At 45.7% G+C, this 12,892-nt stretch overlaps 1 protein-coding gene across 1 annotated transcript in view; it reads left to right on the plus strand.

The window, feature by feature from the left end:
• PAPPA (pappalysin 1) overlaps positions 1-12,892 on the plus strand; it is a gene marked incomplete at its 5' end in the record, with an annotated part of 230,832 nt that overhangs the window by 137,708 nt on the left and 80,232 nt on the right. Inside the window, one exon of the mRNA XM_079113401.1 lies at positions 1,833-2,026. Coding sequence (XP_078969527.1) covers positions 1,833-2,026 — 194 coding nt within the window. The remainder of the gene's footprint in view (positions 1-1,832; positions 2,027-12,892) is intronic.

A 12,892-nucleotide genomic window follows, 5' to 3' on the forward strand; every position in this document is an offset into this window, starting at 1 on the left:
CTCCTTGACCCAGCCTCTTTCTAGTTGGGAGAATGTTATTTGACTATGTTTCAAGGGAGTACTGATTTCACAAGTTGATTTAATTCGCTCACTTAGGAAAAACTCAACCCCTTAGAAGAAGGGTATTTTTTTTTTCTGTATAATTATTTAGAAGGTACAAAACACATGTATGTTCATTTCCTGTGCAAGTTCTATGGTTACCCTGGCAGGGACTGTCATATCCACATTATACATGGGGAACCTGAGGTCCAGAAGCAAAGCTGGTCAGGCAGAGTTGCATAGCAAATGAAAGGGACAGAAATCAACCCAGGTTTCTGGCCTTTAATTCAGTGCCCTCTCCAGAGCCCCACTCTGTTATTTTGGAGTAAATGGGGGAAGGAGGACCCAGATCAAGCAATATCCTTTGGGTGACCTTACGTTTTGATTTCCCTGGGATATGCAGATTTTCCAGGATATGGCCTGTCACTTGGATGTGGGTCTTCAATAGCACTGCTATCACTGTCAATGCATGGCAACCCTATGATACTGGGTAGGGACTACCATTTAGAATCTTTCAGAGGAGCTGCAGCATGTAAGCCCAATGGCAGCAAGCACATTGGGGTCAAGGTCTTTACAAAATAACCCCCACCCAGGAGGGTATTTTTTATTTATTTTTTCTGACATCAGAATTATTAAAAGGTACCTGAGTGATTGCTTTCAGATGCTCACAGCCACATTTCTCATTGTAATAGTCTTATATTGAAATACCAGGAAGCATGCATAGTTCATACCTGCTCAGAAGGCATCCTGCTGCTAGCTCTGTGCTTCTGTGATTCTTGTCCTTGCAGCTAAGTGAGAAGTATTGTAGCCAGAGGCAGCTTTAAACTATACCAAGAAGACACCTTTGCTGTGGTTAGAATTGCACAGGAGCTTGAGAATTCTCTTGGTCTTTCACAGAAGCTCCAAAGGTATCTGACAAGTCCTTAGAGGCTTTAGACAGAAAGGGCTCTTGGTTTCCCAGTATTCTAACCTGCTTCTCTTTTGATGACTGAGACCAGAACAGGAAAGAGACTCATCTAACATAACAGAGCAATTTAGTATCAGTGCTGGGATGGAAGCCAGTTCATTCTTTATGCAAAACTGAAATCCTCTTTGGAGTTAAATAAGTGCCAATTTGCAACTATGAAGTTCTGTGGTGTCAGATGATGCATCCAGAGCTTGGAAAGTGAATGCCTGAGTCCTAGGTCTGGCATTATCATACTCCATGACCCTTGGGCAAATTATTAAAGCCATGCAGGAGCTCAGTTTCCTCATTGGAAAGATTGAAAGAGTCTTAAAATATATACCTTTCTCAGGAGGTGTTTGTGGGGTTTACTGGGTGGTAATGAGGGTGGAATCTGCGGACTTTTTGTGTGTACGACGAAACACGGGATCTGCTTTCTTAACATAGTTTAATGTAATGGTGTTCATGGTCAATGTGGTGCTAGCGCTTTTTCATCTTGCACCACTGAAGCCCCTATCCATGAACAGCTCCTCCCAACTCCACCTTCTCCAGACCATGGCCTTATCGTTCTTCTTTCTGCTTCTGTGAGTTTCACTACTTAACGTCCCATGAAAAGTGGAAGCATGTAGTACGTGTGCTGCTGTGACTGACATGGTTCATCCATGTTGTTGCACAAGGCGGAATTTCCTTTTTTTCTCCCTGAAGGCTGAGGAATATTCCATTGTGACTAAGGATGATGGGCTTGGCAGGACATGGTTTTGGTGGTTGAATCCCACAGCTGCTGCTGATAACTGAGGCAGAAGAACCAATTTTGATCTATTCTTTCCCCTTCTCTGTCCATGTCCTGCAGATGAACCCAGCCGGTGCTATTTCCATGATGGGGATGGGGTATGTGAAGAGTTTGAACAAAAAACTAGCATTAAAGACTGTGGCGTCTACACACCTCAGGGGTTCCTGGATCAGTGGGCATCCAATGCTTCAGTGTCTCATCAAGACCAACAGTGCCCGGGCTGGGTTGTCATTGGACAGCCAGCAGCATCCCAGGTAAGATTCCAGCCATGTCTGGCAGTTCCTGCAAATGCTCTGATCTCTACTCTGAATGACACTCACAGTGGCTCATCTCAAATGCAGTGTCCTTGGACATAACCACTTGGGCATATCTTTAGCTAAATGTAATGCCATTACCATTTGTAAAGGACTAGAAATGCAATGGTCAAGGGAGGAAATACCAATCCAATAGGGATAATGACTGACCTTCCATGTTCCTACTATAATTCATATTTGGGAAAGAATTCCATTTTGGATACTCCACAGGAATTCAGTGAGGTAAGGAAAAATTCATTTTGAGGAGTTCGTGAAGAATGCCAAATTGTATGCTTCCTGAATCAGTGATTAATCTACTATGAGTTGGCTGTGTGACCTTGGGCTAGTCTCCCCATCTCTCTGGGCCCCATTTTTCCCCATCTTTGAAATAGAGAGCTTTATGATCATCAAGGACCTTCCTGATTGTAAGAAGCTCAGACTCTTTCTTCAATTCTAAAATGCACCCTTTATGTACCATGGTTCTCCCCCAGGGGACTGGGAGCTTAGTTGAGGGAGCAAGAGTTTTGGAGCCACCAAAGCTAGTGTGATTCTAGGGATGGCTGTGCTATCCCCAGAGCACCCTTTCCAATTATCCTGCTGAGCAAGCACCTGCCTTCTTCTGAGACTCCCATTTCCCAGAGACACAACTCAGTGCTTCTGACCACTCAGCCCAGTGGCTATTTCTGAGCCAGCCTGCCTCCGGCTCTTGCAGATGAGCCATGACTCCCAGACAGTCCTCTCTGATTTTGCTTCCTTGACTCCAGTTCAGTGGGGGAAGGCCTGGCTTCTAGAAGAATGAGAAATACAACCTGCTGGGCCCCACAGAAGAATCACTAGTACAAGATAAGACCACCTCATTTATTTGATTTTCACCTTTATTTGAGCAGTTCCTTGTCTTTCTGCTTAAGTCAACTTTATTAGATCCTTCTATTTCTTCATTTGCTTTTATTTCTGGATGCCCTTTGGAGAGTGGACAGGAATGGGAACCTGGTGTTCCCTGATGCCGCTCATGTGCATTGCCAGCCTGGTGAATGACAAAGGACCAGAGTTCCCCTCTCCACTTGATGAGCTCACCTACATGCTCACACCCATTCTGCTTGCCCACCTGGCTGTTCCATTAGGCTCTCGGTTCTTTAAGAGTAGGTTCGAGCTTCATTCATCTTTCTGCTTTGACTTTCCAGCACAGAGTCTAGATATGGCTAGGTGATGGGGAAATGTCTATTTCCTTGACTGTAGACACACACACATGCATTACTACACGCAAATGGACAACTCTGAGAGAAGATGCTTGGTATCACCTCTCTATCACATAGAATGCATGGGAATTCCAATTTCAGCACCAGCATCCAGTTCCCAGAGATGTTTAAAAACCATCACTCAAACAAGAGAATCATCAATGCGCTCAGAACCTCCTCTGAACGGGGTTAAGGTAGCAGCTGTGTTTAAACCACCCAAGGTTATTGCCACTAATGTGAGCAAAGGAGAGAATTTTCCAGTCTTAGCATTTGAAAAGAGGCTTCATGGGGCAATTATTCCAATCTTGTAAGGAGAGGGCTGTCAGGAATTATGGGTGATTATCTCTTCCTAAACAAAAATCCAATTTTAAAAAATCATTATAAATACTAGCTCTTCGATCTACAAAGAGGAGATGAGGAAACAAAATCATCCTATTGAATTATTCATTGTAACCAATTTTATTTTAATGAAATCGACTAGGTTCCATTACTCTGGGCTTGGACATAATCTTTGTTACAAGGAGACTTCAGCTGTAACTAAATTTGCCATAATGAGATCAGTTCACTGGAGAATACAGGGTCAGGGAGGGGATCTGTGCACAGGCTGGGTGCAGGGCCAAGCAGAGGCTGGCCCGGAGGGTGCAGAACAAAAGTCCCCTGCATTCCTACTGTGAAGGCAAGTGCTTAGAATCATTCCCACCCCAACCCACCAACACACACACATGTACGTGCACTAACATGCGTGCACACGTGTTCACACATAGACACCAGAGCCTGCTTAATTCAGGGTGAAGGCTATTCCTGATGTGGAGACAGCTCCCTCTGACAGCAGAGAGGCAGGAGGAAGTAGACTGTGCCCTTCATCATCTTGTGCAGTGATTAGTGGGGACTGGTACCTAATTTTCACCCTGTCAGGGTCTCCAGCGAAGATGCCGATGGCGTGAGGGGAGGAGCCGGGAAGCTCTTGGAAGTTGGGCTTAAGAATAAGATGGAAAAGTATACCGTGTGCCTCTGCCTGCTCCCATACTCTCCTCTTTTCTCTCTAACACACACACACACACACACACACACGCCCCACAAATTCATATATGAATAGACTCCATCGGAGCTTGGGTACAGAGGAGGCCAGGGAAAAGGAGCTCGCAGTTACTGAGGCCACCAACCACTGTGCGGGACGCTCACACAGACCTGACAGCCGACCCCCTTGCCGTTCTCCAAGGTGAGAATTCTTGTCTACCCTGGAGAACCTGAGCAGCACAGTGGTTTCCCCGGGGAGTCCCACAGGCCTGACGTCGAGAGTCTAGAGTTGGAAGCAGCTCATGGAAGATGACAGCAGGAGCTCAGGAGCGTGAGGTCACATCTGAAAGCTGAAAACAACCGGATTCCTAGGGAACCAACAGTGTCAGGTGAATACAGCTCAGTGCTGGTGTCACTGTGAGGCCCCTCCGGAGGGGCTGGAATCAGACAATGCCAGCACCTTCCAATCCAGGCTGCTCCTGCTCCCAGCCCAGTGACCTGTGCTATGAAGGCCTGGTATTCACTGGACACTCCTTTCACTTGAGGAAGGATGAAATGACCACAGTTCTTCCCTTCTTCTTTACACTCCAGTGTGTCCTGCTGTCTGTCTTTCTCTGATGCTGTAAAAATGATAAACACAGGTGTTTATCAGGTGTGAGGCTACCTCTTGCTAGGACCTGTGAAGGGAACCAAAGAGTGTAAGACCCAGACTCTGACTCACCCTGCAAGACACAGGGGTGAGAACTCTGTCCAGAGTACAGCCTTATCAGAGTAAGTCTGCCGGCTCTTGTGACCCTTATAAACAGGCAACACCCCTTGTGTTACATGGTTCTACACACTAATGAAGACGTCAGTTTTGATTTTGTGTAAACTTGTCACTTCTAATGATTTCCCGTTGTTCTTGTCCAATCTCCTCACACAAGATTCCCAAATTTGGTTAGAGTAAATCTGAGTCTGAACATCGAGTCTCATGTCCAAACATTATCAGAAGTATCAAAACTTTCTGGTTGTGCAAATTGGGCTGAACATCCTATAATAAGAGGCATTCTTTGAATATTTTGGCCATGTACCTTCTGAGCCCAGCTGGAATCAAGAAGTTCCTGAGACAGAACAAAAATGGAAATGAACTGAAAGAATAACGTTCTCTCTCTTCTGGGAAGCTTATGAAGGGTTTGGTTTAAGCGCTTGCAGAGATCTTGTCCTGTTCTTCGTTTGTCTCCACCCGTCACGTTTCTCTGATGCTTTGCACCAAAGGCTGCCAAAGTGCAATGTAGATACTGCTTCCTTCTGCTCTCGCCCCTGACCTTTATACCAAAGCCTACTTCCTTCTCTCCAAACAGGCACCTTCCTCCTTTAAAGACCCGAAGAGAACATGGAAATTCTAAGACTGTCTGGGATTTACTCTCCTAGGGAATATAAGACTCAGTCAACCAACCAGTTTATTTGGTTAATCCTTTGATGGAAAGACTTAGACTAACCATTTCCAAGACAGTGGTTTTAGGGTTAAAATAAAGAAAATCTATCTACAGTGTTACTATGAGATATTCAGGTTGATCGTACAGGTGAGACCCAGTCACCTTTTCTTTCTTTGTAATTGATTTTCTGACTTTATATCCCATTCACCCAATCATGGGCACATTAGACCTTTGCCACTTTACTTTGAGTTGCTCTTATAAATTCTTTGTTGTGTCCATAATAATTTTTGCCTCCACAAAATCATGTAATGTTGTCACATTACAGATTAGGATGCTAAGGCTCAGAGAGCAGCGTTTCTTGCTTTGGGGTTTACCCCTGGAAGAGACAGAACCAGGAAGCAGGATGTAGGTCCCTGTGTCCCTGAAGGGAGCCCAGGTATAGGACAAGGCAGCTCCTGCCCACTTCTGTGACTGATGCATGAGACTCGTTGGAAGAGCTGATGTCTTCTGGTTTTCACGTGTGGTATGCTGCTCAGGATCACCCAGGAAGTGGGAGCTCCCCATCTCTAAAGCCCCCAACACTGCCCCACGGTTTCTGCTCTGCCACCAAGATCTCCAACCTCAGGCCCACATTCTTTCAGGCTGAGCATCGTTCTCTCCAGAGAATCTTCTAAAATATGTACAATGTATGGAAATATAGAAGAGACAGAAGTATTTAGAGTTCTAATCTCTGCGTGTGAAACAAATCTCTTAGATTTTGGAATGGATGCCGAATTATTGTTGGAATATGGGAGAAAAAAAAACCAAATAGGATAATTGTAGATTGTAGGACAAGAAATGTTGCTCAATTTATGGTTTTGTCACAAACCACGCGTTATACCCAGGAAACCCTGAAATGCCAGTGAGAGTCACAAGATGTGTGCATCCCTTGACGGCCACTGCCTCTGAGCCAGGAGAATGGGGCCCATTCATCTGTGTCTTCCTCATCTTTGTCTCCGGAGCAAGGGGCGAGATACCCACTGTGTCCTCTGGACACAAGGGTGAGAGATCTTTTCACGCACACTTTTGATGCAGTGCAGGCAGTGCTGAATCAGGGGAGCGCTCAGCAGGGTTGGGAGGTGTTTCCGTGGAAGTGATAGCAAAGCTGGGGACAGAACAGGGAGTAGATCGGAAGAGCATATTAAAGGAGAAGAAAGGGACAGAGATAGAGAATCAAAGGACATTAAAAAAAAAAAAAAAAGAAGACCAATAAGTAATAAAGTAAAAGACAAGAGGAATGAGCCACGAGGGGTGTCAGGGCTGCTTGGAATTGAAGCTTCATCCTAAGGCCTGTGGAGAGCATTTATGAAGTTCTAAGCAGGAGACTGAATAGCAAGATGTTTGTGGAAAGAAGAGGAGTGACACCCAGGGGAACCTGCCTTATGCCTGACCTTGTGCACATGGTTTAAGCACAGAATTTCATATTTATTTCATAGCAGCTACTGAGAAGTCTTACTCCTCGCTCAGAATGAATCTCGGAGGAAGGGATTGTTTCACCTATGACACGCTCTTCTAAGAACTTCCTTTTCTCACACCTGGCTACTGGGAGAACATTAAAACTACCTGGAAAGTTTGCCCTGGCAAGCTATTCCCCAAAGCTGCTTAGACAGAGTGTTTGCACAGAGAAGGGACAACCCTTGAACTCAACCTCTAAGACTATCTGCCCTTCCCTGGCCACCTGCCTCCACCGAAGCATTCAACTCTTCTCACAGGTGAAAAGGGGCAGCCTCTCCCAAGAGCAGTGGAAGGCGAAAAGACAAAGGGGACAAGCTGAAATGCAGGAGCAGATTCCAAGCAGTGTTCCCAAATCCCCAAGGGCTCTGCTTTCTCCTAGCGGTTTCTGAGTAATTCGGGGGAAGCACATGTGTGAGTCATGTAAGGAAACAGAACGGCAAGTACCATGGTCTGTTACAGCCTGTCCCATTGATGTGGGGCACCCCAAAGTCCCTCCAGAGACAGAACCCCCCGAGCTGGCTGCTGTAACCACCCTGAGACTTATGGAAACTTTGGGCTTGGAGGGACTTCAAATCTCCTGAACCTTAGAGGGTTCCAGGCAAGGGATCTGCCAGCCTCTCCTCCTGTCTCTCTCTTCTCTTCACCCCTCACTCATTCCCTCTTTCAATAGTCAGCCAAGCCCACAGAAACCCAGACACTGTGATTGGCTGTGGGATTCAATCCGAAAATATTTTAGGTAATGGGAGTTTCAAAGAAACATAAATGAGCCCTGAAATAAGATCAACCTGCTTCCAATCCTAGTATCCTCCATTTACTCGTGTGATTTTGGACCAGTCATGTCCCTTTGTCCCCACCCAATCTCCGATCTGTTAGTAGGAACAGGACATCGATATAACAGGTATTTGTCAAGATCCAGAAATGTGGTTTTCCTTCTGGTAGCAATGGACAGAATTTTATAGAAACCCTTCAGTCTTCCTGTGAAGTCTTAGTAACTGAGAGAAAAATCCAATTAGAAATAACCATGTGGATTTTTTTTTTTTTTAAGAGTGGCCTTTTGGGGTACAGAAATGTAAACAGAGAGAGATTTAGAGAGCCTTTTGGTCTTACTTCTCTTGGTTGAAGTTTTGACAATTTCCCTGACTTTTCCTGTTATGAAATGGTTGTGGTATCCAACTCCAAATCAATAGAACCATATTGTGAATGCAGTCTGGCCAAAGCATTGTCTTCAGCCCTGGGTTTACACTGAGCTGAATAATGTAACCTCTGTCCTCCAATAGGTCTCACTCTTCCCTGCAACAGAGGGGATACTGAAATGGGTTCTTCCGCTAAGACAAGATGGCTGTTGGCAAATGCTGTGATGCATGGAGATGACCTTAGAGGGATGCATTTTGAGGGGGAAGGCTGAGCCTGCTGAGGGGGAGGTCGTCCATGAAATTGTTTTTAGTTTCAGCTGGGCATTGGAGAAACATAAAAAGACAGTAGTGTGGCTGCATTGTTGGATAATGTGTAAGCTTTGGAGTCAGAATGACTCATTTTGAATATGGCTCCTTATCAGCTATGCGGCAACTGGCAAATGGCTTCACTTTTTTGAGACTTGGTTTTCCTCATCTGTACAATGGGCCTGCATGAGGACCCAATGGGTTAACGTCTATCAAAGGTGCAGTGCCAGCCTGCCTCTTGCTGGGCACCCAGTTCATGTCACTGAAGTGTGTTATCCCTATTGAGTCTGGGGGAGGAGCAGGGATTTGAAAGAGAGGAAGGCGACCGTGAGGTGGGCCCAGCCTTTGCAGGCGTTCACTCCACATCTTCTGACTGAAGAGGGAATGTGCCCACGGAGCAGCGAGGGCCGGGTTCACAGAGTGAGTCTCCACTTCCCCCTTGCCAGTGGACTCTTGACTTGACGCCCAAGAAGAGCAAGCAGGGCTTTGCAGCCTGGGGCTGTGTCCATTGGCTGTGTCCCTGGCTCTCTGGGGAGTAGAGGTACCCTGCCAACCCCTCCATTGCCAATCTAGGGCGATTCCTCAGCATTTAATTTTCATCTTCTCCAGAGCCTGACCCCCCTTATCTCAATGTCTGTCTTCTGCACATCCCTCTTCTCCATCTTGACTCCAGGACCAGACACCCTCCTTCTTCCCTCCAGACCCTTCTCCATGCTAGTCTTTAATTTGCCTCTTTCTCTTCCTTCCTTCCTTTCTTTCTTTCCCTGCTTTTTCCTTTTTGTTTTTTATTATTGTTCTGTTTTGAGCCGGGTCACCGGCGTGGAGCCAGTATGGCCTTTGCTGTGTAATTTAGTTTCATGTTCTGTACCCAAGAAACATGTGAAAAATGTAAACAGCGTTCACTCTCCGGGGCCGTAATGCACTTAGGAAGCAAGAGCCAGTGGAGCTTGCTGCGCCTGCTGCTTCGACGGTATTGAACTTGGTTCCCTAAACCACATGTTCATCTCTCTGTCCAGTCCCAGAGGTGGGGGCTTCAAGGGGAGCAGGGCTTTGGCTGTGCACAGGACTTTGCTTTTGATTGCGTGTGTGCCCATTTCTTGTGTGCGTTTTCCAACACCCCACCCCCTCTCTACCTTCCCGATTCTTACTTTTAAAAATCTGGGTGTGCGAGCTGTAGAACTTGATCATAATGGCTTCTACCACCTCTTCCACCCAACCATTACTTTCTTGAAACTTGCTTAATTCTTCAGCCAGACCCAAACGCCAGGAGGTCCTGGATCCATTTGTGCATGTTCGTTTTCCAGGGAGAAAATGGACTGTGAGAGGAACTCCTGCTGAGAGGCACACATCTGTGTTGCAGTGGTCCAACAAAGACTTCCCTGGGGCCCCTGCCTGCTCTGGGACCTTTCCCCAAACTGGATCCATGTGCATAGTTGGTGGGAGCGGACACTTGGCTAACATCTGCAATTCTCTCCTGCCTGGGAGAAAGGCCTCTGTGAAGGCATAGGTGTGGAAGAGATCTGATTTGCTGGCAGGTACTGTTTTCAGAAAATGGTGCCACCGGAGTGGTATCCATGCCTGCAGGGCAGGCTTCTGATGGAAAGGGCGCAGGATAAGAAGAGCAACCCCCTGCAGCCCAGGGAGATTAACTGACGTGTGTCAGGGTGTACGGTCTGGAGTGGCATTTCAGAGAAGGGAGAATTGTGTCATGGTCAGGAGTCCAGGCTTGGCTGGGTGTGGTGGCTCACATCTGTCATCCCAAACTCAGGGACTGAGGCTGGAGGAGCCCAAGTTGGAGACCAGCCTCAGCAACTGAGTAAAGCTCTCAGCCTTGAGATGCAGTCTCAAAATAAAAGATATAAAGGGCCAGGGATGTAGCTAAGTAGTAGAGCACCTCTGGGTTTGATTCCTGTTACTGGGGAAAGGAAAAAAAAAAAAAAAAAACCCAGACTCAGACCAGCTGTCCAATAGAACCTTCTAGGATGAAAGAGGTGTTCTGCCCCTGCACTGTCCTGTGCAGTCATCTCTAGCCACCTATGATATGGGACCTTAGAATGCGGCTCATAAAACTGAGGCGCTGAATTGTAAACTGATTCATTTCAACTTAAATGAGCACACGGAGACCATGGCCACCTGACTGGAGAGAACAGGTCTAGAGAAGATCATAGCCCAGTACCATCACACACAGTGAGATCCAGGGCAGGCTCTTCAGCCTCTCTGAGCCTCAGTATTCACATCTGCAAAGCAGGATAATTAAGTGAGATTGTGAGGATTCCTTCACTGAGCACACGGAAGGCACATGGGACTGTGGTGGACATATACCAGAAGTTCCCTGAATTCATTCATCATATTGAAATATGACCCATATGGTGGGAAGTCTATGCCCATTTCACAGAGAGGGAGGCAGAGGTTCTCAAGGGGACAGAACAGGAGTACCTCCAGTTTCTTTTAGTTCCTGAGCTCATTTTATTTTTACTACACGGTAGCGCCTCTGCCAAGATGTTTTTAAATGACAGTTCTCTCTCTCCAAGAGTAAGGTGTGACGCTAATATTTTTGTGATTCAGTGTCTTGTCTCATTTAAGCCTGTGTAAATTCTCATTGGAGGATTTTTGCCCGTAGAGGACATTCTTCACCATTCACAAGAAATATTGGCGTCAGTGATCTCTTGCCTGTGAAGGTCTCTATAGCGTTCTTCATGGCCAGTGAATTCCAAATTCATGCAGTCGGTACCAGCTTTTTAGACATTTTGACACAAAAGGACATGTTCCGCATAGAATAGGTGACTTGGCAATCCCTGAACTTGCCTTGGGGTTTTCTTTCCTCCTGCCCCGAAACACCATTGTTCCCTCCCCCTCCTCTTGAAGGCTTAACTGTCCTTCAGGATCCAAGTCAAGGGCTACTCTTCCAGGCTGCCTCCTCTGACAGCCTCAGTACCTAGGCAGACCTCACTCTTCCGGTGCCTCCGGACACTTCTGAAACCATATGACCAGCCTGAACACAGCCAGATTTATTTATTTATTTGTTTGTTTGTTTGTTTATTTGTTTGTTCATTTATTTATTTATTTGACTTGAGTTGCATTTTATCGATTTAAAAAAATTTTTTTTAATTTTATTTGTTCTAATTAGTTTTACATGACAGTAGAATGCACTTATATATTTTGATAGGTCTTACATAGAGTGTAATCTTTCATTTTTCTGATTACACATATTGCAGGATCACATTGGTCATGCAGTTGTACACGTACATAGGTAATAATGTCAGTTTCACTCTACTATCATTCCTTCCCCCAGACCCCTTCCCCACCCTTCACGCCCCTCTACCTATTATAAAGTAACTCTATTCTTCCCTAGCCCCCACCATTTATTATGAATTAGCTTCCTATCAGAAAAAACATTTGGCCTTTGGTTTTTTGGGACTGGCTTATTTCATTTAGCATGATATTCTCCAGTTCCATCCATTTACCTGCAAATGCCATAATTTCATTCTTCTTTAAGACTGAGTAATGTTCCATTGTATATTTTTACCACATTTTCTTTATCCATTCATCTGTTGAAGGGCATCTAAGTTGGTACCATAGTTTAGCTATTGTGAATTGAGCTGCTGTAAACATTGATGTGACTGTGTCATTGTGGTATATTGATTTTCAATCCTTTGGTATAAACTGAGGAGTGAGATAGCTGGATCAAATGGTGGTTCCATTCCAAGTATTCTTAGGAATCTCTATACTGACAAACTGAATTTTAGCTGGCATTGCCCATGTCTTCAGCTTTTGATACCTTGTGAAAGATGAGCAGCTAAGGATTTGAGCTCCCCCTTCTAGATACTTCCAGTTCCTACCACAGGTCCTGCCTATCATGTGGCAAAGACTGAGGGTTTATGGATGACCCTGTTGGAAAGAGCATCTGCTGAGCAACATCTCCTTTATGATCGGATTAAATACACAAAGTGTGTCTATAAGTGATGTCATGTTGCCAGGTGATAGTCCCCTGTGAATACCATGGGCAACCGAGCAGACAGGGCCTTCTGAAATCCCTGTGCTCACACCGCATGTCAAGTGCAGCAGGTGCCACTACATGAATTAGAGGAAGAAGAAAGAGGTTCTCAGAAGCCATCCTGAACCCCAGCCTCATGACCCTGTAGCTCCCCTGTCCTGCAGAATCTGCCCTCCTCTCAAAGATATAGCTACCTGACAACAAGGGTTGTCCTGAGTATTGTTTGTGCTTCT

The sequence above is a fragment of the Sciurus vulgaris genome, assembly GCF_902686455.1.
Source record: "Sciurus vulgaris genome assembly, chromosome: 15".
Classification (NCBI taxonomy): domain Eukaryota; kingdom Metazoa; phylum Chordata; class Mammalia; order Rodentia; family Sciuridae; genus Sciurus; species Sciurus vulgaris.